At 33.9% G+C, this 26,535-nt stretch overlaps 1 protein-coding gene across 1 annotated transcript in view; it reads left to right on the top strand.

Moving 5' to 3' along the window:
• ADGRB3 (adhesion G protein-coupled receptor B3) overlaps positions 1–26,535 on the top strand; it is a gene marked incomplete at both ends in the record, with an annotated part of 445,134 nt that overhangs the window by 184,303 nt on the left and 234,296 nt on the right. The window contains 6 exons of the mRNA XM_079532449.1: positions 3,786–3,947; positions 11,068–11,232; positions 13,234–13,398; positions 14,285–14,449; positions 20,874–20,975; positions 21,478–21,584. Of these exons, the coding sequence (XP_079388575.1) occupies positions 3,786–3,947; positions 11,068–11,232; positions 13,234–13,398; positions 14,285–14,449; positions 20,874–20,975; positions 21,478–21,584 (866 nt within the window). The remainder of the gene's footprint in view (positions 1–3,785; positions 3,948–11,067; positions 11,233–13,233; positions 13,399–14,284; positions 14,450–20,873; positions 20,976–21,477; positions 21,585–26,535) is intronic.

The raw sequence follows: 26,535 nt of genomic DNA, 5'->3' as shown, positions 1-26,535 counted from the left end.
CATATAAATCCCTAAACCTTTCATATTATCAGTTAAAACTTGTATCTGATAATTTCTAGTCATCCATTGCAGTGCATCTATTATGGTGTTAGAGAACTGGATTATAAATGCAGCATGTATACCATCACTTTCTGATATATTGTGTGTTGAGTGGGAGATGAATTAACAAAATTACATAGGCTTGTTTTGCAAGTTTCTGCTCTGAAAGCAGGTGAGATATATCAGCAGAGCACATACATTTTCATACCAAACTTTGAGGAAACGTATCTTTTAAATACTGTAGGTTAACACATTTTAAATAATATTGTGTTCTTTTTGGACATACTTACTAATTTTCATATCTTCATTTTGATTTTTTCTTTGTAGTGACCATCGCATATTTTCTTCACCTCTAATGCATTCATTTTCTTATGATATAATTAATGTGATATCTTCTTAAACCAATTCAATAGGTGTTCCTAACATAATTTACGCATTTACTTAGATGCTAAGGAGGCTAATAGCCCTTAAAATATCTTGTAAATTGATGCTGAGTTTCAGGATTCTTATATTTTTAGCTTGTTTAATATTATATTTTGTATAATAAGAAAACGTGGAAATATACAAAATGTTTATACGGCTTAAAAAGGTAGAGACAGGGAGAGAGAACTTTCTTAGGAAAGATATTTAGTTTATAAGTGTTTAATACTGTTAGAAAAGTGGACTTAATCCACTGAATTTTGCTGGGAACTGAGTTGTAACATGTGATATTAACAGATGCATTGTCCTGTTTGTTTGTGAGTGATACAAGGCAGAATATAATATATTTTTTAAAATATTGTGTAAATAATTTATTGTCCCATATTTATCATTTTATGTGTTTGGACTGATCCTTCCCTTAGGTGTTATGGGATTTAGAGTGTATAATACAGGTAAGTGTTACACAGATCAATGAGGCCTCCCATACAGTAAGTTCTGTTTCCTCTTAAATATATTGAGCAGCAGAGCAGGAGAGCTTGGTAGCCTGCCAACTGTTAATTTGAGAATGTAGTTTTAATATGATACCACAGTAAATCCAAGAGTTCTCAAATAACTGAAACTCAGAATGAAAATAAAAAGTATCCCTTTTCAAATTTCCATTTAAAAATAAAATTAAAAGGACAAAAAAAAGATGTATCTATGCATTGCAGGGAACCCACATTTATTTTGGAAAATAAAAATTCTCTATTTGCTAAAATTGAAATGATTAGCATTGGCCTATATCTGCAAAGACATTTTCCTCCTTAAAGACAGATAAAAATCACACTAACAGCAGAATTTAATACTTGGAAAAATTAAAAATCACCAAAAAATCAAAATGTATTTGGCAAAAGGAAGTGGAGTAATTGATTAGATAAGTTTGTGGATTTTTTTAAATTTTCTCCAATTTCACTCTTTTTGCACAAAAATCATGTTAGTGTGGAAGTTGTTTGTTTGGCAAAGATTAAATCTTTCTATCATTTTTATGTGTTGCATGATATTGCTGAATTCTACCTGTTGTGAATGGACTGTACACACATGCTCAGGATTTAATCAGTATCAGTTTCAAAATTCACTCATGCTTCTTACATGCAGACTACTGCTCATTTCCATCATATTTTAAGGACTTTTTTGTCGTGTTAAGAACTCAGATATTTTTTATTAGTAATGCATCATTTTAATATTTTATTAGCTGTGTTCTGTCACCAAGGCTGTATAGGAGAATGGATAATTTGCACTGAGTATAAGCAACATCAGTTTGACTTTTTCTGCTGTTTCACCATTCATCTTAACTACTTCAAAATGGCAAAGTCAAGCTTCAAACTTGTAGGAAAAAAAAAAGGCAAGAAAAATATTAGCCAGGAAACTCATAGCAATACAAGTGTTTTAATGATATAGATGAAGTTTAGAGTACAGATTGCATAATTGTATTCTCTACCTGTTATTATCATATTATATACTCTAACCTGAACTCAAGTCATGTAGCAGTCTAATCAAAATGCTGTCTATCAGTAAAATGATTAAACCAGTAATCAGTGATTAAATTTCTCTGTTCTTCTCCCAACAAATAAAGAAGCTGACTTCGCAGCTCACTTAGGTGAATCCTGTAGTTAAAGTGTCTCATCATTTACTCCTTGTCCCTAGAATCTTTTACAATTACATACATTTTTATAAAAAACAGAGGGATTTGTGTGCTGAATTTAAAGCATTCTATGTTCTAACCAAATAAGCAGCATAGTTATTTTAAAGCATTAAATAGCCTTAGAATTGCTTCTTAGAAGGCTCTCAGAGACATGCATTTTGCCTGGCTTTCTTGCTTGGTCTCTGGAAACAGAACAAAACTAAACAATAAAAATAGAATAACCACCTTGGACAGATGCTTTTAACAAAAGCACTGTTTCAACAAATAGTATAAAATTTAACAACTTCTTGCAAGATAACCACCAGAGTCTTCCTGATTTGCACACATTCCCTTGATTGTTACCAAAAATTTTGGAAGATAGGATTGCAATCTTGAGGTATTCAAGACTGAAATGTTATCGTTATTGTGAAGCTGAATTTACCACTGATTTTACAGCATAAAAATTTTTGATTGAAGAAAAGCCTTTAAAAAATCCAGGCTGTAGAATAGGCTTCATCTTGCTTTTTTTTACTGAGTTTTAGTGGTAGAAGTGAACCTGAATACAATGTTATTTACTAACAGTTTTCAAAGCATTCACCTTCAGTCCTCTTCAGATTACTTGTGCATTTGTTTTCTGAGAGTACTCAACAACTTCGCTGCATGTGAATGCTTTTGGGAAAGTAAATTGAGAAATGAGTATAGTCATTTAATTTATGACACTTAAATATTTTTGCCTGAATATTCATGCAAGAAGACCATCAAAATAATAATAATAATGTGCTCTGTATCAACAGTGAAAATCTACACAATTCAAATGCATGAGATTAACAAATTACATTGTTTTGTTCACTATACTTATATCTTTCAATGTAATTACATAAAAATTAGAATAGTGGATCCCATAAAACAGGAATGAAAAACTTTTTGCTATTTTGATGTAGCCACAGAATTTTAAAAATGAAAAATTATTCCAAATTACAGGAAAGTAATTCATCAATTTATTGGATAAATTATTAATTGAGAATTTTTGATTCACTGTTCCAATTCTGACAGCTTTGAATATAATGTTAAGTATTACGCACAGTAACAAGATCTAGTGCATTTATCAATTTAGAAGAGCCATAGGTCAAAAGCAAAGAACAGAGCAGTGCTCAAATCAAATTTTCCATTCCATTGTTCATGTTCATGACTCTTCTCCACCCAAGAAAAGAAAAGAAATTAGGAGGTTGGTTTGGGGTTATTTTGAATCCAAATTCCCTTACTGGCAGAGTTCTAAGAATTTAATTCTAGAGTAAAATATATCAGTATCAAAGATAAATCTTTTACCACTATATAAAAATAGTTGCTTATGTTCTTGGAGCATCCTGAGGGTGGTGTTGTTCCTAAAATGTTGAGAGGCACTTGTTCTTAGAAAATCATAAATAATTCTAAATGACCAAAGTGTTTCCTTCTAACAAGAACTGTGAAACTACAGAATTTAAGGTCTTTATTTTCTATTCATTGCACATTTTCACAGCTGCTTTACTCCATGAACTTTTAAACATTTATTTTGACATGTTACTTTTGTCTTTAATTTGCAAAGGCAGACTGTAATGAATTTCAGCAAGAAAAATGTCTCATTAATACTTATCCCTATATTCATGTTTGTTTGTTGTCTTGAATACAGGTGAATCTGGTGTGGAAGAGTGGGCCCAGTGGAGTACGTGTTCAGTTACTTGTGGTCAAGGGTCGCAGGTGCGAACCAGAACTTGTGTATCACCTTACGGGACACACTGCAGCGGCCCTTTAAGAGAATCAAGGGTTTGCAATAACACTGCCCTCTGTCCAGGTAGTGTTAGCAGCCAATAAATAAAATTGTGGATGTTTTGAACTGTATAATGATAAGAACTTGAAACTATATTTTTTATTTTTATTATTATGAATTTCATAAGAGCACATGAATTAGAATAGAGAAGTGTAATTCTATTCAGCTATAAAATTTTATGATGTAAATTGTTATTTTTATTTTCAGAACAGTCAAGGTATATAACAAAAGTCCTTTTTTCTGACAGCTTCAGATTTTTTTATGTCTGTGTTCTGTTTTCCACTAAGAAAGAATAAAATATAAGGCACAGTTTAAGTATAAAATATAAACTAGGGGAGAAACCCAGATTACCAATAGATAAGAAACAGTGACTGATTAACAGAGAGTGTTAACACAGACAATTTGATTCTGCAGTTTAGCCATTTAGAATACTGTCCTATAGGCAATGGGCTGGACAGTGTCCTCTGCACAGTAATGTCTTCTTTTACATTAATCTGGCAAGAGTAACAGTTATTCATTAGTGGAGGAAAGATGGGACAAAAATAATCCTCTTACAGCTGACAAAAGGTAAAGGTCATTAGTGTCTTGCATTACAGTTTTCCTACTCCTTTCATCTCAGAGATTTGGATATAGAGTTCAGCAGTAGTTAAACTCTAAGGAGAAGAGACAGGCACATTTGAGGTAGCTGCTGAAAGGACACATCTTGTTTCTTTAGAGTCTGCTCAAGGATATGATTTATCTAAGATAGGAAAGAAAAGGGAAGGTATGTGGCCTGACCACATTCATTTTCCCTTGTTTCTGAAAAGGAAGAATGATATGCCTCCGTTCAGATGACCAAATTTGTCAGCTCTTTTGTAAACCTTCATCTGAGCATCCTCAGAATCTATAGAAACTTACTCAATTTCTGAAGTAAACTGTACTGTCTCATACACATACCCTCTGAACTTTGTCTGAGTGAATAGCACCACGTGCAAGTAGATTCATGTTGCTATTATGTGTTGAAAAATATCCGAGAGGAGGTGCATATGTGACCACCTCAGATTTTTTATATTAGCAGTATAAGCCTTTACAGACCCCTACAATTAAAAGCAACTTAAAATATTGTATCTTTATAAGCCAACACTGTATCAGCACCAAATGCTTTATCATTCTAGTCTAGATAAGCAGTTCACCTGGATTTTCAATATTTCAGGGTAGAAAACTCCAGATGTGTCTGACTGTGACGTCTTTAAATTTTCCATACAAAAAAAGGTGGCCACTAACAATAAAAGGATAGGCTACCTTGCAGTCTACCAGAGGTGAGATACTTTCCAAATAAAACTCTCAACTTGAAAGTACAAAAATAGGAAGTACAAAAAGAAAACTATAAAATAAAAGAACAAACTTTCCAAACAGTCAAAGCTGTAAAGACTCCTTTGAGGTTTCCTTTCATATAATATAAACATGGAAACACTTTCCAGCACTCTCAATGATATGCAGCTCTGCCTGCCTTCTTGTTCATTTAAAATTACCACAGAAAAGGCAAGGGTTTAAATCACTTAATTTTACAGAATTTTATCTTAATTTTCTCCAGTAAGGAATATGAGAGTTTCATATCAAAACAACAAATCTATGTAACACAGCAGTCAAAATAAATATTCACAATAATCTGGAAAAAAAGTTAATTCCTAAAATTTGCATTGTCCAGCAAATTAGCTCACAAAAAAATAATGTTCCATATTTTTCAACCACGGAGGAGCTCTTTCCTCACATTCTGTTTCCAGAATTCAGTTTGAGCAGTGGCTACTAATTCTCACTGAATTGCCAAAAAATTTTTAAGGTCACCACACCTGATTCCTATAATCTTTATGTATCTCATGCTATGATAGTATGTCTTCTAGGTATTTTGTTTTACATAATTACAGTAGCCTTATTCATTTATATTGGTCTCTGGCTACAGGGGTTCTTGTGTGTGGCAGTATGCAAGATTAGCAATTTAGAAAGATGCTTTACCTAGTCACAGCTCCATTAAGTTTTCAAACATCTCTTTAATTATTATTATCCTCTGTCTTGTTATACTATATATTCTGTCTCAAAGGGTTGCAGAATTCAAGATTATTCTTGGCTCATACAGAAAAAAATACATAGTTTGTAGAATCCTATAATTAAAACACAAGTTTATCAGAAGAGCCCAAACATATGCATCTGTACATGGGAGATGGCCTTTGAACCTTGACATGCACCAGTCATTACACACAGCTTTTGTTCTCAGTTGGTACAGAAAACTTTTACATCTTAGAGAATAAACTAGAAGCAATATAAATACAAAAATAACAGTACAACTTGCAGCCTATACGTACAAGATCTACTGGAGTGTATTCATTATACGTTTATGCGAGTAGTAAAAATACAGCCATTTTGAGAGCTACGATAGCATTTCCAAACAGCAAAACTGTCACTTCAAAATAAAGAATTATGCAGAGGGGCCTATACTTCAACCATTTATCAACAAGTTTCAAGAGATCTTGTTCAAATTGAAAGCACTAATGAAAGCCTGAAAGACTGTTTTCATATATAGTCTTCATATACTCCCTTTAGCATCCACTGGGAATAGACATCACTGGATAGTAGGGAATACATCCATATACACGTACCTGTAATCTCACTGTCCTCGTAAATTTTGAGAATGGGATCCAACAGGTTCATCATTATTCAACAGTAGGCTAGACCACAACATGTTTTGCCTAAGTACATGAAGGCTATTTGGTTCATCTTTTTTTCTTTTCATTCTGCTGAGTACATGTATATATATAACACCTCTGTAATATTACCAAGAGTTAAACTAAAATCACAAAGGAGCTGTTGTTGACACAATTTTTCATTTATTTATATTTGTTCAAGTCCAATAGTATTTCAGGGATGGGAGCCCATTAGGTAATTCAGACAGTATCTTAGATTTAGGAGCCTTCTCAGAATGTGCAGTGTAGTAAGCAACAAAATATTGTTCATGTAACTGTTGTTTCTTTTGCAAGTAAGGGCATCTCAATGTATCCAATACTGCAGTGCTACTGATTCATTTTAGCTTACTGTATAATTTCTAATGCATCTAAGACTTCAAGGGGAAAAAAATTGAGTTTCTATACCTGAAGATCATCTCAGTTAGTTTTTGTTTCTTCTTCTTCATTGCCATCAACCACTTTCACTACAAAATTTAGCTGACGTTCAGAACTTTCATGATTATGGGTAAGACAAAACAAAACAGGAATAAGAATATTCTAAAACACTTCAAATATTTGTATGCTCAAAAGTTTTATTTTGACTGTGCTAAGACTGCTGTATTCCCTTTATTTCTCAAGGCTTATGTCAGTGAAGTTTAGCCATATTGCTGAAAGGTTGCATATTTCCTTATATTCTGTGCCTGCATGGCTACACTTACAAAACTGCTTAAGGTTTTTAAATCCTACAGCGTTATTGTCAGTAATCTATGCTCTGGAAGTTCAAACTTTCACTTGAGAGTGGGAAAACAATAGTGAGGAAAATTTTATTTATAATTAGAAAGAGGCACAGCAGAAATAGAACGGATGTATGGTTTAAACATGAAGGATGTATGCAGGTTTCTGAAATTTTGTTGAGCTTATTTGCTACTAATTTAAGAAAAGTCTTGGAATACACAATTTAAGACGTACTGAAGAAGCAGAAACCGTATCAGAAACTATAGCATTTAAATTCATGCATGCAAAATCTCTAATATCTTTTTTTTTTTAAATCCTGTAATCGAGCATCGGCTTCCATACAATTACTCAGTCATGTTGAAATATTTGTAACTTAAAACAAAAAGCATCAGTGGTCATAGTATTGTTCCAATATCTGTTCTGTATAATGCTGAAATTATAAGCATTTAAACTTCAATTTAAAAAAAATCCACCAAAATATTCTTGTAGAACGAAGGCCAGCATGGCCTAACGCCTCCTCCCATCTCACAGAAGTTCTGCATTGTGAACACTGTGGGTGTTCACTTAAACATGATTAGGTTCACAGAGTGGCAGAATGAAGGGAAAGATGCTCTGCAGTAATCCAAGCTCATTGTGCTAGCAATGTTTTTGACAGATAACTTGGCAATAATTTGAGTATTTTTGTCCCATCTAATGAATCTTGCATCTGAAACTGTGTTATAGAAAACAGTAACTCCTCTGTGGGCCAGCTCTCCATCTGGTGTAATTTGGCATAGCTCATCTGGCTATAATTCATTGGATGTTATATGGTTTTTTGCATTTAGGGAATGATATAAAAGAAAACATAAGTGAAATATCAGGAAAAAAAATTGTAAAGGTAAGAAATATAAAAGTAAAATGTTTTTTAAAGCTGATCTAGATGCTTTATGATCTAGATGTATTAATTCTCCTTGAGATTTCAGTGCTCACACTGGTTGTTTACTTAGTGGTATGCCATCTCCATCCTTGAATTCATTAGTTATCTACTACTTTCAGATATACAAGCCTATACATACAATAGCATACTTTGAAGTTTTGATTTACCAATCAATTGCTTTCACAGAAGATGATTTAGGGTGCATTTCACTTGAAACTAGAAACAGATAGAATTTGGTGCAAGATTGCATCCACCCAAATGAGACATGTTGTTTTGGCTTCTGGCTTCTGTTCATATCCAAAATCACAAAATAATTACTCCATGTTCCTCCTAACGTGTAATCACTCTTGCCAGAAGAGATATGCAACCTCTTGTCTCAAGACAATAGTTTAAACGAGCCCTCAGTTTATGTTTTTTTCTGTTGTTGTTACCAGTTTTGAGTTGTTTTTGTTGTTTGTTTTTTTTTTCCTAATTATTTTAAATGAAGACAACTAGCATAATATTTTGACAACATCAAAATAAAACTCCAAACTAAACATTAGATGTAAACTCATATGGACCCTAAAAAAAATCTCATTTTATATCTATATACTGTCTAATCTCTCTAATTTATTATTTTTACAGAACAATATTTCTATAATTAGTCTTTCCTGGTTCTGTTTCTTATTTTTATGAGGTTATTTTTAGTTTGAACTGGGCAACTTTTCATCAGTCACTCTGGTATCAGTAAATTAAACTATTTTCCTGTTTTTTCTGACTATCAATTTAACTCCTAGTAAATGTTAAAGAGAAGACGAAACATAAGAGCTTATGTGCACATATAGTCATAAACTTATTATTTTTAGGGAACTTAGGTTTCCTGGTTTTGACAAAATGTCAAAGTTAATCAAGGTTTCTTAAATTACTAAAATCTATCATTTTTGACAGGAATTTGGAAGTTCCTGGGCGGTTGTTTTTTTGTTTTTTGTTTTGTTTTGTTTTGTTTGGCTTGTTTGTTTGTTTTGCAGATTTATGTGGTGTTTAAATTAAGAGAATTTTTATAAATCTAGCCATGTATGACATGAAATAATTATTCTACTTTACAACCACTTGTATGCAACCAACTCAAAAACTGTAGCCCGTCTGAGCTGTTATCTAGTGGGTGAAAATTTTCACTGTATGAAGTTTAGTGTTTTGTATCAGGTACAATTTCTCTGCTGTTACCTAAAAAATATTTTATCTTAATGTTAAAATTTGAAATAACAATTTTCCTTAATTTTACCGAAATGCAGTAGAACATACCTATATGAGCAATTGTCCTTGATCTTACTGAATGTTCTGGGATAACATACCAGAGAGCTGTACCTCCTTCTCACCTCGGCAACTGAATTCCACCTCAGGAAATTTTATTTTGATACATACAAGAAGAGAGTTTTATTTGTAGAAATGGGGCAGGTGATACGTGCCTTCAGGGCAAAGGAAGCTATAAATGAAAAGTTCTCTCACTGTGATGAAAGAAATGTGAGGAAAATCAGAAAATCTATTTCTTTTATAATGTGTCAAACCATTACCAGTGATACACTGAGGTGTTGTACACCATTTCACCCTCTAGACACCATTCAAACAGACCATGTTGCAGAAACACAGTTTTATGATACCAACTCTAATGCTCAAACTGAGTACTAAGTCTCTGGATTTTTCCTAATGTCTAGTGTTAATAAAGTTTTCCTTTTTCCAAATGTAGCCTAATCAAAATCTGTCCAAATGTTTTTTTTTGTGTTTGTTTTTTTTTTGTTTGTTTGTTTTTTGTTTTTGTTTTCTATTTAACAAGAATAAGTGAAGTGTGTTTTGCAGTATTTTCAATTTATAAAGAACAGTTTTGCCAAATCATGATTAGAGTTTTCTTACGGGTACATATTTAACAGCACTATGCTGAAGAACTTGCTGAATATTTAACTACCATTGTTTCTGAAAAGGGAATACATATGATATATATGTATCAGTTTCTCCTGCAGTGAAAAAAAAAAAAAAATAGAAAATGTGTAAATTGTATGTTTCTTTATATAAATTTTGTGAGTTACTTGTATATAAAAATATTTACATGTGGTTATAATTTATTCTGTTTTCTGAAAGTATTTGAAGTTTATTGAGTCAACATCTTTTAAGATAGTGATGCATGCATTACTGTGTATGTTAAATCAATGAATATGTTCAAGTAACAATATATTGCAAATCTCTTTTGCTTATTTGCTCTTAGTATTTTTGAGGAAGATAGTCAAGTACATGTGCTGCCAGTTTTCCTCATGAATATAAACATGTGAAACAGTTGTAAGAGCCCTAGTTTTCATAATAACATTGTTGCAGTTATCCATTTATTTTCAAAATAAAACTTAATTCTGTTTCCTTCAAGTTTTTAGTCTTATGCTGAGACCTAAAGCATATGCCTGGTTTTCACAAAGACTAGTCTCCTGAAAATCAGAGCTATTATACATATCAGGTCATGCACCAGAAAATAATAAACAGTTTTTGAAAAGGGAAGACAGCTTTCTAAGAAGAATGAAAGAAAAGAAAACGTGAGTGAGATTAGTGGAAATATTAAGTATAACGTAATGAAAATAAGAGTTTGTTATTTAATTATTATTATTATTATTATTATTTTAATGGAAGAATAATTTAGCAGCACTAGAGATTACCTCTGTACCAGTTACCTTGAATTTGGCAAAATAATTCCCTTTTACAATATTGATCCTGCTTAATTTAAAATCCTTCTGTTATTTGTGTGTCTGTTTCTGGTTAAAATTCCTTTGGTTTGTTGCAGTACATGGCGTTTGGGAGGAATGGTCACCTTGGAGTTTGTGTTCATTCACATGTGGTCGAGGCCAAAGAACTAGGACAAGGTCATGTATACCTCCCCAGTATGGGGGAAGATCATGTGATGGACCTGAAACACAACACAAACCGTGCAATATTGCACTCTGCCCTGGTGAGCTTATATAGCAACTTTATGCTTTGTTACAGTGCATTCAATGTGAGTTGCTTGTCATTTCTTTGATTATCCTTTGTGCTCACACACAAACTTTAAAAAAAGGACATACGGAGCGAGTAAAGATGGGTAGTCATTGCTAGTAACTTTGACTGTAGTGGTCCAAATGATCACTGCAGATCATAGCTACAGCTTTGTTTAATTCTGGTGAACAAAACATACTGCAGCACTTTTTTTTTTTTTTCTCTCTTTTTTTTTTTTAAATTTTAGTCTTGCATGCAGCTGCAAAAAACATGATTTAATCTAGTTTTTCACCAGGTTGGTAGCTGTGCAATTTCACTTGAGCCTACACAAAAGTAATTAACATGATATATGAGCATGAGGCAAAGTTGACAAGAAAAATGCCAAATAAAACTAGTAGAGAATAAATTAACGTATTCAGTTCACTTCAGTATTGAAAAAAAGGTATTACACATAATTTGATAAAATTGAGATGTGTCTCATAATTCTGGATTTTGAACAGTCATCTGTACATTACTGGCTTTCACCATAGGAAGTATATTTTCTACTTTGCTGTAATATGAATATTCAATTTTATAAAGAAATCTTCACGTTAAGTCTGTTAGCCTCATAGCAGTATTTCAGAAGTTGAAAGTTCACATACTTTTAGTTTCTAAAGATAAAATCTGTGAAATATACACAAGAAGTTACAGAATGAGTTTTTTCCAAGAACACTGTAATAATGGATTTGATCTTTCCTACCCTAAATAATACTATATGGCAATGAATAAACTGAAGAGGGTGCATTGAAATGTAATTTTCATAATATTTTCCTCTTCACATAAAGCTCTAATGATTAATGAATGCAACTAGCTTCCATGTTTGGAAAAAAATCTGCTGAATTGGAAAAAATTCTGCTGAAGAAATTATCAGGCTGTAGCTTCCAAGCTTGAGAAACGTCTGCATTGAGAAATGGTTCACAACCAACAAGGCATTGCATAAAATCTTTAATATAGAACTTCAGGAAATAGACAAAACAGAAAAACAAAAAAGCTTTAAATGCCACTTCTTTTAATTCACTGGTCTCTGAGATCCTGGATACCAAAGATACAGTCAGCTCTTATCTTTGATATAAAAAGAGTAAAATAGCTCACCTCCTTATTTCTCTGAACACAGGTGCACCTATATTTTTAAAATGCTATCTAGTCCTATTATCCATTACAAAAACAAGAGTACATTTTCACTTATATGGGAAATCGGTTTATGTTTTTAATTATTTTGCATTTTAATATTTTATTTCAATCAATAAAATTTCTGATGTAAGAAATTAAAAAAAAAAAAAAAAAAAAAAAAAAGAAGGCTATTTCTGATCTACGTTTTCTCTCAAAAGACTGTTGTATGGTTTACCTGAGAAGGAGGCTCAATGATATAAATAAATTAATTATAAGTGTAGAGAACAGAGTCTGTGTGTCAGGCAATGTGGTCATTCCTATTCAGCTAACAGATTTAATTTTACAATGGGGACTGAGAATCTCATAAAATGACTTATGTGAGTGACAGCTGCAGCTCTGCAGAATCACTTTCAAGGGCTCAGGGCTTACGTGATACAAAATTGGTCCCCACTCTTGCCTTAAAAGACAAGTCCTTTAAATAAGATCTTATTTTAGGGAAAAAGGAAACTTCACAGTCTTTCAAATTGTGTGGTTTATGAGCAAAGTCATAATTTGTCCTTAGTTGTATCAGTGTAAAATCTGAAGAGATGAAAAGGAGGAAATGAGGAGATAAAAAGGAAGAAGAAAAAGGAAAATCATTTCAAATTATTTTAAAGTAGCTCATAACATGATCTGTATTTGACTGTTGTAAGTAAAATACCTTCTGGCTCAGCCCAAAGAGCTCTGTTTCTCCAGAATGAAATCCCTACATGAGAACAAGCCTGTGAAGCCTTGCATTGCTTTGGTAGTAACTTTGTTGTGTCCATCTCTTTTGTGCCTGCTGTGACAGTGGATGGACAGTGGCAGGAGTGGAGCCCGTGGAGCCAGTGCTCAGTGACCTGCTCCAACGGCACCCAGCAGCGAAGCCGGCAGTGCACAGCAGCAGCCCACGGCGGCTCTGAATGCAGGGGGCCCTGGGCTGAGAGCCGGGAGTGCTATAACCCTGAGTGCACAGGTAAGTGCTTGCTTGCCCTATTGTGGCTAAAGGAGGAGGAGGGAGAAGGGCCGGACCCCCCCATGACTCTAAGTTTGGGGCTACTGCCATTCAGACAGGCTTCTGGGCCACCACAGTCCTCAGCAGGCTGTGAAGGAGCAGAGCAGCCTCTCCAGAGGGGTAGCTGAGGCCAGGCTTCTTTTTAATTTGATAAGCCACCTGGAGATAAAAGAGAATGCATCCACAAAAGGCTGTGTGACAGACTGCATAGCTGCTTTTCAGTTTTATCATTTAAAGCAGTTTGAGAAAGAACTGCTTGAGGACTAAAATATTTAATAAAGTGTCTCAAGAATCTAAAAAATGTATATGCATAAACTAATTCTCTCTTGCTCTAAAACTGCATGTATTCATGATTTTCTAGTAGCATAAAAGCAGCTTTTCAAGGTGATTAAATTGCATGTATTTCTACTTCTAAGCCTCATTTGCCCTGTCAGATCATATAAAATCCTGCTTCTAAAATATCATTTGCAAGAATGTATTTAGTTACTTAAATGATACTTATGCATATTGCAAATGTGTGTTTTTATGTGTGCCTCTAGTACAGCGCTGTACAAGTGCATATAAAGTACAAAAATGTGACAATGTGTGTTTTGCAATCTAACACAGAGTGAAAGTGCACCTTTTTTTTTTCTTTTTTTTTTTTTTGTATATTGGGAGACAAGTCATTTAGATAACAAACCCATTTTCAGCGGCCAGATAGAGGCCATCTTTAGAGGTTCCATGGCCATTAAATATCGCTATTTGTCATTATTACATAATTCTATTTCTTTTCTGCTTAAGTAAAGAATAACCTAATTCCTTTATTACTGTCATTTTGTCATCACTGTAATTATACTTTACCCAATAGCAAATGGCCAGTGGAACCAGTGGGGCCACTGGAGTGGATGTTCCAAATCCTGCGATGGTGGCTGGGAGAGGCGAATAAGGATCTGTCAGGGGGCTGCTGTGACTGGGCAACAATGTGAAGGAACTGGAGAGGAAGTTAGACGGTGCAGTGAACAGAGATGTCCTGGTGAGAACCAAATATAATCACTGTTATTACCTGCACTGTAGTATGTCTTACTTTAATGGACATATTTGAGAGAGGCAAGATCCATAGAGCAATAGTCCTAAAAAGCCATATCTGGCCTTGCTTCAGGTAAAACACTACTGTTTTTCTCAGTAGAGTTGTGCTGATGTAGCTAAGTGTAAACTAGTTCAATGGATATAAGAGCACTCCAACAGCTTTGCAATAAATTGTGATACTATAATATATAAATGTATCAGAAAAATATTTTATTGCATAGATACATGTACATTGGGATAAATTATTATTTGCTACAGAAATTATTGCCTAATGCATTGATATGAGCATATTAGGTATGGTTTTATAAATCATGGAATTATTTTTATCCCGTGTACGAGAGACCTCAGTGTTAAATATTTAGTGAAAATTACTGTGCAGTAAAGATCAGAGAAAAACAATGAACATTACTTTAATGTACAGAATGAATGAATACGTAAGTGACATTCTGTGAAAGGTGGAAGTCATATAATACTAAAAAGGCATCTTTCCTGCTTTAGTATAATGCTTAAATGTGTTTATTTGCAGCACTTTTACTTTGTCACAGAATCACAGAATCACCCGGGTTGGAAGGGACCTCAAGGATCATGTAGTTCCAACCCCCCTGCCTAGCAGGGCCACCAAATATACACATTTAGATCAGGTTGCCCAGGACCCCGTCCAACCTGGCCTTGAACACGTCCAGGGACGGGGCATCCACAACCTCCCTGGGCAGCCCGTTCCAGGGCCTAACCACTCTCCTTGTAAAGAACTTCCCCCTAACATCCAACCTAAATCTTCCCTCCTTCAACTTGGATCCACACTTGTCCTCACAATAGATGTAAGTCTTTCTAAAAGAAAGCTAATAAAGGTGTACATTTTAGCTCCTTCAAAAGTCATGAATAAATAAAAACACTGGGTGAATATGAATACACTTATCTGTGAAGACACCTTTTCCTAAAGAAAAAGAATGCCTTGTTATATAGGTATATGACAATGAAACAAGTCGTAAATAGTATAGAATGACATAGACATTCGCTTGGGAAATCATGGGCTCTAAACTTTGAGGCTGGGAAGCCTCAAAATGTATCTAGCAGTCTCCACTTCATATTTAGATGGCTATATGCTAAGGACAGAAAGGACTAAATAGGAAAGTTGCTTTGGGTCAGGAAGCAGGAAGTATGTCTGATGTGAATTTTATGTTATTGAGCCCACTTATTTATAGACAGCTTGTTTATCCATTGACAGCCATCAGAGAACAGTTGTCAAGGTATCTCCAGCAGAGTAGTACAATGCATTTGAAGAACACTGCAAGGACTATCTTCGTTGATAAAAATATAATACGATACTGGTGAAGTTTACCAGCTTTTAATTCTGCAGTGCTCTCTTTAGCTTTAATAAAGCATACATTATTCAAAAAAAGCAGGAAAAAATGAACAGAATTTATATTGGATTCCTAAATAAATTATATTTTTCATTTTATGAATTTCCATAGTAAATGTAGACTTCCTCTATAAAAGTACAACACTAAGAGAACATTATTGTGAATGTTCTCAATAAAAAGACATTCGGATAAACCAGTTTCTTCTTATGAAACCAACCTTGAAATTGTTTGCATATTTAAAAGTAAGACCATGCTGCTACAATCCAGTTTTCAAAGGTTGCCACCTGCTGTTAATAAAATATTTTACAAATGTTTTTACAAGTCAAATTCACACAGAGCATTATTTGCCATTTTCTATATTTATTTATTAAACTGATTATTTCCAGATTAGAGCCAGTACGCTTAGAGAAACCATAATAACCTAAAGTACATTTTGACTGGTTATACTTCTGCAGAAGACTGTATGTGAATAACAGATTTAATTTGTTTATTTCTAGACTTATGTTTCCTAAGGCATCTCAATGGCTAATTTACCAGAACTTTTCTAAAAAATAAAATGATAGAAAAAATTATTTTTGAATAAACATGAAGCAAAACTGATAAGATACAAAGTTGCTGAAAAGTTACTTTTGTTTCACTGATTTCTTTTTATGTGTAAGTTTCTGAAGTTTCTAAATATTATATATTGCTGACTTATAATGGTGTAAGTAAAAGAAGATTAAAACCTTTTCCTATTCTGCTGTTACAGTTAATAAGATATATTGCAAACAGAGCTGTTCACTTGACTAACTCAAAATTTTGAATGAATTTTGTATCTGTGATCTGCATCTTCTGAACATTTTTCAAGATTTTCTTCATAGTTGATCAGTGATTATCTTCAAACAGTTCTGGCAGGGACTGAATTATGTCAGGAATTTTTAGAAGCTGGATAAAATCAGCACTAAGGTAGGCAGGCTCATAACTTCATTTGGAAGCAAGGTTCTGGGTTAGCTTGGTTTGTAGGCAAACATTGAGCATCTTCCTTTGGGAATGGTTTATATTCACAATTATTAATTTTAAAACTATGATTATTTTTTACTGTACAAAAAATTGTGTATAGTATGACTTCAGTCATTGCTCCTTTGTAGTACATCTAAATTTGTATTTCACTCCTAACAGGTCAGCAGCATTGAGGATTTAAAGAATCCTTTTGTGAAGGATAAAATAGTTAACAAATATAAGAAAGAAAAAACATACTGGACTTGCTAGTTAACTAGTTGAGCAAGAATCATTGGAAAGCTCAATACAGGATGAACAAATAGTAGGGCATTAGATGAACAATAGTAGGACAAAATCTGTCCTATAGGAATAAGGGAGATAGCTAGCTAGCAAAAGGAATTGCAACCCATGTCGTGGCAGGCTGATGAGAAGCTTTTGGAAAAAAAACAAAAAATAAAACAAAACAAACAAACAAACAAAAACACACACACACAAAAACAAACAAACAAACAAACAAAAAACATAACATAAATTCTATCAAATCAATAAGTAAAAATTAAAGGACATGAGAAAACAGAGAATAAAGTACCAGATTAATCAGGAAAAAAGACTTCTGTATTAATGAGAGTGCTCCTGCAAATTCCTTTTTGTAAAAGCAGGACCATGTTCTTATAATAATTAAAAGAATATCTTAGGTTCCAATGATATACTACCCATTTCCAGAAGTACTTAATTCCATAAGACAGAATTCCATAGTAATAATGCATGTTCCAATACTTATGCTTTTCCTGGATTATACTCAGAATTGAACTTCAATATTTTTCTCATGAGCCTGTTGTCAGATGTAGAAGATATAATGTAGGAATAGCTTTGATTTAAATGTTAACTGAAAAAATTACAGATCACCTTGTTTGCTAACAAAAATAATAGTGCAAATTGCTGCAAAAGCCAAGGTAATGATTTTGTACTGAAGGTGATACATTTCTCCAGAAGCAGTGCTAGCTAGTAGTGATAGAATGTGAGAAGTGGGAAGATTCAAGTAATTGTCAACAAGTAAATAATAAAATTAGACCTTTGGATATTGTTGTATCTTTCATTACAGCCCTACTCTACAAGATGGTCAAAAGCTTTTTCTGTTTCTTTGTTAGAGTTAATTTTACCTGTGGCATTGAATTAGGATCCAAGAGTTCTAGCTCTACTGTATGTCTCTGGCTAACCCATTTCACCCTTTTGTCACCCTTTCCCATTTATGTTAGCTTCTTAGGTTGATTGTATGTCTGTCAGGTTATATGTGTTGCTTGCTCTGTAGTACAGCAGCTTTTCCAGATTTGGTTTGATTGCCTCTTGGAGGTGCGTGTCCTCTCACTGTCAATGTCAGAGGAGGACTATGCTTCTAGACTATTGACTTTGTTAAGCTTTGTTGTGCTTAGATAAGATTAAATCAGGCCTATCACTGCATAACAGGGAGGGTAAAACAGGGTAAATTTGAGTACATGTTCTGTGTGGGAAGAGACAGCTGAATCACACTGTCAGTGAAAGAGAGATCTGCTTTTTATTTGCCAGCCTTAGCAAATTTACCTAGGTATTTACTTTTTGCTCCTAAATTTTAGCAATGCTATATGACTTTTTACATCTAATTCCCATTTCTTTCTGTGGGTGTGCTATGAATTAATTGTGCCTAAGTTTCAAAAGTACTTTACCAGTGCCAGCAGGACCAGAGAAGCTTTTTAATTCAGATACAGTACCACTTGAATGTGACTGTAATGTCACCATGTGCAACTTGGGTTGAAGAATCGCAGATGCTTTAATGTGGGTGGATGTCTGATTGGTAAGCTCTGCCAAATGTACTTCAGTTTAGGAAAGAACTGGTTTGCTTTTTATTTGCACCATTCCTTGATGTAAAGTGTTTGTACATTGAGTTGAAAGGCATTTAGGTGGACAGCATGAAGTCAACAAAGATCTAGAATATTTGTTTGCCTGGGTTCAGTTACATCTCTAGCTTGTTCCTGCATCTCTCTCCAGATAACTCTGAGTCTTGGAAATGCTTTTTACTTTGAACACAAAACACAGGTACACAGGTTATCTCTGACACTAAGATCAAGTTTAAATGTAATTTTGAGTTTTGAAAAATCTTGTAAGAACACACAAGCACCACTCTGCCAAGCAGATAGGTGGAAAACCTCTTGTACTGTTGGTGACTTGCTAACGTAAAACAGAGAATATAGAATATGTAAACACAAGTATATATGCATGTATATGGTATTTTCAGCAAGGAAAAAACTCTAAACAGTATTTGTAGAGAAGTAAGATTTTTGGGTCTCAGAATCAACTCTGTAAATCAGAATCTGTCAGTTCAGAATCAGCAAGTGTTAGTGAAAATGCCATGCCTGAAATGGCCAAAGTGAGTGACAGATATGCTTCTCAAAGAACTCTAAGTATTAACATATTTATATAATTTATAATATTACTTCTGCATTATATTAATCTTATGTAACACAAAACAGAACTTTTGTTTTGTTTGTAAGATCATAACAGGATAGTTATTGCATTTATCACCAGATCGATCACGTTTGTCAAAGCCTGACTTTTACCATTGTAGCTCTGGCTTCATGCATCCCCTTTTTAGGCATATCTGAAGCTGTTGGTATTTTAAATTATAACCACATTCTACCTATATTCTAGAATATAACCAACTTGCTTTGGGTTTTGACATTAATGGATCTCCTGCATTTTTATCAGCACAATCTGTCTTGATTTACAATTCAAGAATGCTGATGGTAAGGCAATTTTAGCAGGCAATTTTTCTCCCCAAGTGTGATTCATATTAGCATTTCTGAGCCATCTGCAAGGTATTCTTTGTCATTTATTGAGAGAAGGTACAGCTTTGAGCAAAAGACTGTTCTCTTCCCTCCCTCACCTCAGTATTCTGTCAGTAGAAGTGCAAAACAGGGACAGTTTTACGGCATAGGCAATTCGATGGGTAAAACCTGGAGTCTGTTTCTGCCTCTGCTAGAGATTTCCCGTGTAACCATGGGTGAATCACTGAATTGCTTTCTTCCTTTTCACTCCATCTGTAAAATAGTGACAGTATTTCCTTTTTTCCCTTCCTTTTTCTCTTCTGTTTCTCCTGAAATACATATAATGATACTTTTAAATATCTAATGTTTTTTTTTTTTTTTTTTTTTTCTGCTGAACTTGTAATGATTTCAACAACTGGTATTTGTCAATGCTTTACGTTGTGATGTGACTTCAGCCACATATTTGCTGTGTTGATTTAAATAGCTCAAAAATCATAAAGTGGGAATATACAACGAAAAATACAAAGAGTGAAAGTAGTCTGTAAGTCATAACCATGTGAAAATAACACAATGTAATTGTAAAAGTTACTTTTTTTCTGCGTAGTTCTGTTACTATGGAAATGTGAAAATATTTTCCCCTTTTAATGATACTGCAATAAGCAATGAAAGTTCATATTGTTTTATAGCCAGTCATTGAGTTTCCTTCTTAATTACTAACTTGCAATAAAACACATTTCAAAGAAATAACTTCATTTTTGGACTTCAAAATGTATGGTTCTTATTTGACACCATTAACACATGTAGAGTTTAGACTGTAAATTTAGAACTGATTCTTTCACATGTATTTTAAGTGTTAGAAAAATACTTAAAAATCTTAGTGTAAGATAGACTTTGCAGTTTATAACCATTTAATTGTCACCTTCTTGTAGACAGCACTATTGATCAAAATAGAGAAAAGGAAGAGATTCAAACATATTAACACTGCAGATGAGATCTAAAGAGTGTATATTGAAGACAATAGGGGCACAGACTATGAAATAATGGCCATCAAAAAGACAGTTGTTATCCAAAAATTGCTGTAGCATTTTTATGTTTCATTCTCAAAATGATATCAAAAGCTGTTAGTATATACATCTCAGGAAGAATTAATGCAAGATGGAAAACCTACATTTCTGATGGAAAATGTCTCTTTTACATTAATTTTTATTTTAAAATTCTCATTTCTAAATGACAGCACCTTATGAAATATGCCCTGAAGACTATTTGATGTCAATGGTGTGGAAAAGGACCCCAGCTGGGGACATGGCATTCAATCGATGTCCTCTCAATGCCACAGGTATGGTATTACTTTGAAATTACACAATAAGAAAAAGGGAAAAATCATTTTTTTATGTTTTAGAAATAGTCACTAGACATACACATATGTGTATGTCTATATCTGTGAATATATATATCTCACATATTTACATATGCATATATTTGCATATATAATGTACATAAAAGATAACATGTCTCATAGTGTACGTTTATGGGACTGTGATGTGTATATGACAGAGACAGAAAGGGGACAGATCAATCTGATAAAACCTATCAGGCAAATTTATGAAAATGAAGCAAAACATAAACACATTTTAATTACCAAAACAGTGCTAAATACCCACAAAGTGAACTGAAATATGTTTCAGAATCTTGTAGTACTCTCTATATGCTGATGATCATTGTATGAAATTGTGTCTATGTGTGTACTTTTAAAATAACAGGGAATGTAATTTAAATATGCTTCATTCTTTCCAATTGCTCTCACATGTATAAATATTTTCTCTCTTTGTGACTTACAGGCACCACTAGCAGACGCTGCTCTCTCAGTGTTCATGGAGTGGCCTTCTGGGAACATCCGAGTTTTGCTAGATGCATATCAAATGAGTACAGACACTTGCAGCATTCAGTAGGTGCAAAGCCAGCTTTAGTACTTGCTCTGTTTATTCATTTCTAATCATTCATGTGAAAAGAAGCCTGTTTACTCTCAAGTAAGATTTCTGATGAGAAACATCAGAAGGAAAACAGACTTGAGAAAGAAACATTTCTATTCACATATTTAGATCTGATGTATTACTGGTGCTTGAGTGAAACATGTTTTATCTTACTGTAGTAATGGAAAAATGATTTAGATTCCCTTCTTCTGTGCCCACTATGCAAAACTTTTACAGGGGTCAGAAAGCAAGACACGTATTTTGGTTTATTAGAAAATGAGATGTGAATAAATGAGATTTACTGGAAGAGAGGCCTGCTGAGTAATTTTATAGTGCCTTGAATCTTTAATTGCACACTAGGAAGTCAGAAATGATATTTCTTCCTGATATCAAATATAGAACTTCACCTTCAAATGTAACAAACAAAAATGATTATAGGTTGAAGTTGTAATGTTGTGGAAAAAATGAAGTTAACCTAGATGAAGAAATATTTTTTTTAGAATGATTAACAAAAATTTTCTTTGTTAAGCTATATGCTACATATTACTATACACAGTTTTGTATCTTTTAATGTCTCTTCCAACGGAACTGTTCTATATACTGCTGATATATGCTTATATCCAAGTATATGCAATAAGCACACGCTTATATGCAACGTTATGTTATAAATGTACCACTCTGGTATGTGCTAGTTACAGTGGTTATTTCCATAGTCAGGCATGCTGTGCTTGATTTCTGAGGAAAGAGTTCATTTGAAGTTCTCACAAACAGTGGTTTTTGCTTGTGCAATATAGTTTGTCTGACTTTCTTATTGATCTGCCATTAATCATTTAGTACAGGGGCACCAATATAGCTCTGTGCTTCAGAATTTCCCAGTCTCTGAGCCAAGTGCAATACTTAGGCGGTATTTTTAAAAATCCTCAGTGGATTTAAAAGTAGTAAGCCAGTGGTAGTTCCCCAAATTTAAGTTTCATAGTGTTGATCCTATTTCCACTGTTTCTGTATTGATTTTCAGACTTTAGATAATATTTCTGGAAATAATTCTCAGGCGATGGGAAATTCTCAAACAGTGGGAAATACTTTTTCATGTTATTTATTGGTATGACTTACCTGGCTTGCTTTTAGTGAGACACTGGTATTTTTTGAAGAGCTGAGGGTTTGACTGGCAGAAAGGGATAATCACTGAACAACAAAAAAAAATCCACATTTATATCCCAGATCAATTATATATTCTTCTGTATTTCCTTTTTGATAATGTTAAATATGATTATACTATACTGTGAAGTAATCTTTTGAAAAGAGCATTCAGAAATAGCTAAAGCTTCTTTAAAATTACGCAAGCATCCAAACACCATCTTATTACTACGCAACATTTCAGACTTATTTTCAGTTTATATTCATACAATTTAAAGGAAAAAAAAAAAAAAGACTTTTGCATTTGGAAGCTGCTCAAAAGCAAATCTGCTTGTCATACACCTTGCTGCTTCTCAAAGTGAACAGCACAACATATTTAAAAGATCATAGAAATTCAAGGACCTATAAGATCATCGGTCTGCAAATGTAGGCTTTTCCTCGTAAGATATATTTGTCAACCCTATAAATCCCTGAAAATAGGGCTTTATAAGGAAGCTGCTGACAGACAGTATTTTAATAGTAAGTATATGTGCTTGTGAAAGAATTTATGAGATGCCTCAGTGTGCTCACAAATATTGTTATTTTGCTAAGTCAGACCAAGAATAGTGGGATTGGCACTCAGTTTTCTGAAGGTTCCCATAAAATGTGAGTCTGACCTAAAATGCTTGGATTTCTTATGTGAAACACATAAAGTAAAAAATAGGTGTATAGTCTTCAAATATGATATTTCTGAAGTTCATTTGAAGCACTTGATATATATAACATACAGACAATATATTGTATGCTAATGGCATACCTGCCTGAAAGAATGTAAACAGTTCATTGTCTCTTTTCCCTCCAAACAAAAATTATAGACCTGAATTCACAGTCCTATGTCCAAGCAAATGCTCCATGAGGAAGAACATAGCATATGATGGGAGCTAAATAATACTGCTTTGATTACAGCACTTGCTGACTTGTCTGCACAGACTGTGAACTAGACACTTAAAATTATTGTAGTAAATAAGTAAATATGATGAGCATCCAAGCTTCAGTGCCATTCATCTACGCTGTATAATATTGTGTCTGTTAGGACACCCCCTGACATAATTTAAGACCACACCAGCAGCACTTAGAAGGCAACGTAGCAGAGCAACCATTCCCAGCAGGCAGTAAAATCATCTTTATCTCAGTGAATTAAAGGAGAGTTTAGCTTGGGGGATACAAGCTGGCTGCGTTTGTTGGCCTCAAGTGTAGACAATATTCTTGAGGTTCTTATTATCTACATTTATTTTATATTTATAGTAAAAACACTTCATACTTACCAGTTTGGGCTGTGGGTAGAGAATTTCAGAACTTTGTGTGTCTATCAGGCCACATCTGTGTTTATTTCTAAGCTCCCCACTAACAAAGAGACAAAAGAACAGTAAGAAACTGGGCTTGTTTAGCTTGGAGAAGCTCCAGGGAGACCTCATTGCAGCCTTCTAATACTTGATGGGAGTTTATAAACAGGAAGGAGACCAATTTTTTATTGAGTATTATAGCAATAGGAAGAGGAAATAGCTTTAAATTAAAGGAGGAGAGATTTAGATTAGGTATTAGGAGAAAAATTTTTACTCAGAATGTGATGCAACGTAGGAACACGTTGCCCAAAGAAGCTGTGGATGTCCCATCCCTGGAGGCATTCAAGTCCGGGTTGGATGGGGCCCTGGGCAGCCTGATTTAGCCACTGTCAACTCTGCCCACGGCAGGGAGTTAGAACTAGGGTGATTTTTAAGGTCCCTTCCAACCCAAGCCATTCAATGTTTCTATGAAATTGTGACTCCAGTGGCTCCTGTTACTCCAATTGAATTGGGAATTCACACAAGGCAAAAACAGTGCAGTGTAAATTCATAGACTGTCCCTCTAACATCAATAAGTTTTTTTTTACTTTCTTCCTAAAGAAAACATTTTCCTACAAACAACAATTTTAGAACAGATGTCCACAGTAAACAATATATTTTGCTATTGTGTAAAATTTTTCATCACCACATCTGATTGACACTGTAGTTTTGTTTCCTTAATATAAGAACAGATATATATACTGTATGTAGCTACAATATAGGTGCACTTTCTCATGCAGAGAGTTACCTATTTTTACTTTATTTTCTCCTTTACTCTCCTAAAAGTGATATAGGACAGACTTCAAACCATAATAAGCACCATTTAACTAGGAAAAACTCAACTACACTGCAGGTACTTCATCTTGACTTGAGACTTGTATGGAGAGTAATATGGTAGCTATATAAATCAAAGAAAAATGGCACTATATTTTCATGAACTGTCAATAAAGTTAAAAATGTACTCATAATGCTAAAGATAATATATTTTGTTCATAAGAATCAGCTCCATAAATAATTTGGCTCCTTTTCCAACCACTTGTAGAATATGTCAGGCAGAATTACTGCTCTACTCAGAATAGGCACATTCTGGCATTTTGAATATATGAGAAGACAGGGATTTCCACTGTTTAAATGGAACTGTCTACTTATATGTGTATTTCTTTGATAAATATATGGTTATTTGCGCAGAGTTCAGCTGAGATACTTTTCTTCATAGTAGTACTATGCTATTTTGGGATTTTTAATGAAAACAATATTGGTTACACTATAATGTTTTAGTTGTTGCTGAGCAGTGCTTACACAGTGTCAAGGTCTTTTTGTTTCTTGGAAAAGTGGGGCTAGATATGCACAACTGGCCCAAACTGACCAAAGGGTTTTCTTCATACCATGTGACGTTGTGCTCGGCAATAAAAACTGGGGGAAAAGCTTGCCAGGGCTTCTGCTAGTGGGGGACAGTTTGAACATTGGTCAGCTGATGGTGAGCATTTGCATTTTGCATCACTTGTTTTTCATGATTTTCTTTCTCTATTGGGAAGTGTGTATACATCTATGTGGTGCTTAGCTGTCAACTGGGGTTAAATCACAACAATAGTGCATTTAATTTTCTATTATAGCAGTTTCAGAGAAATTTAAAGTCTTTAACTAATATATATCCTCAACATATTCTTGAGATCAGCCTCAACTACATCTCTGTTTTGTGTGAATGAAAAATTTAAGCAGACAGATTAAACAGAAGAAACGTTTTCTTGTCTTCTAAACTTGTGCCTACACAATTTTCTTCTTAATGTTGATGTCTCTTCATAGCACAGCACAGAATACCTCTGGTATGGTAAGAATATGACAGCAGGATCTGTGAAGAGAAGAATTTACAGTGGAACCTGGCAGAACTGGGAAGGGGAATGGTTTCATTCATGGTGTGAAGACTGGCAGTCAGCTTGAAGCACAGGAAGGCATGCTGTCCACCATCGAGGTGTAGGAGCTTGAGTAAAGGCAGTCAAGTAGTTAAAGTAGCTCAGTTATAACAAAAATATACTGCCTATATTTTTGTTACTTTATTTTATCTTGTGTGCTAGAAACACAGGTCTCTTTTAAAACTGGGAATAATAATTAGATCTCTTTGAATAAGAGAATCAATTAGTCATGAATAATTTATCCAACAGTTGGTAGAAATCAGTCATCACATGAATTTAACAAATGCTGTTTGACTAGCTTATACAGCTGGTTGACTAATATGAAAAAATTATTCACTGAGCAAATTAAAGGACAAAAATGCCCAAATCCATGAAATAAACCCTTTGTAAATTATTTGGTTAGCTCTAATAATAACATTTAAATAACCCAATTAGGATTATTCTTACTAAGACAATATAAGTGGAAAATGCAAAATGATAAATAGGTATGAATTGCCTCTTTTAATCATGTGACCTAGGGG

The sequence above is a fragment of the Tetrao urogallus genome, assembly GCF_951394365.1.
Source record: "Tetrao urogallus genome assembly, chromosome: 2".
Lineage (NCBI taxonomy): Eukaryota > Metazoa > Chordata > Aves > Galliformes > Phasianidae > Tetrao > Tetrao urogallus.
This window is presented reverse-complemented; position numbering and strand designations above follow the sequence as displayed.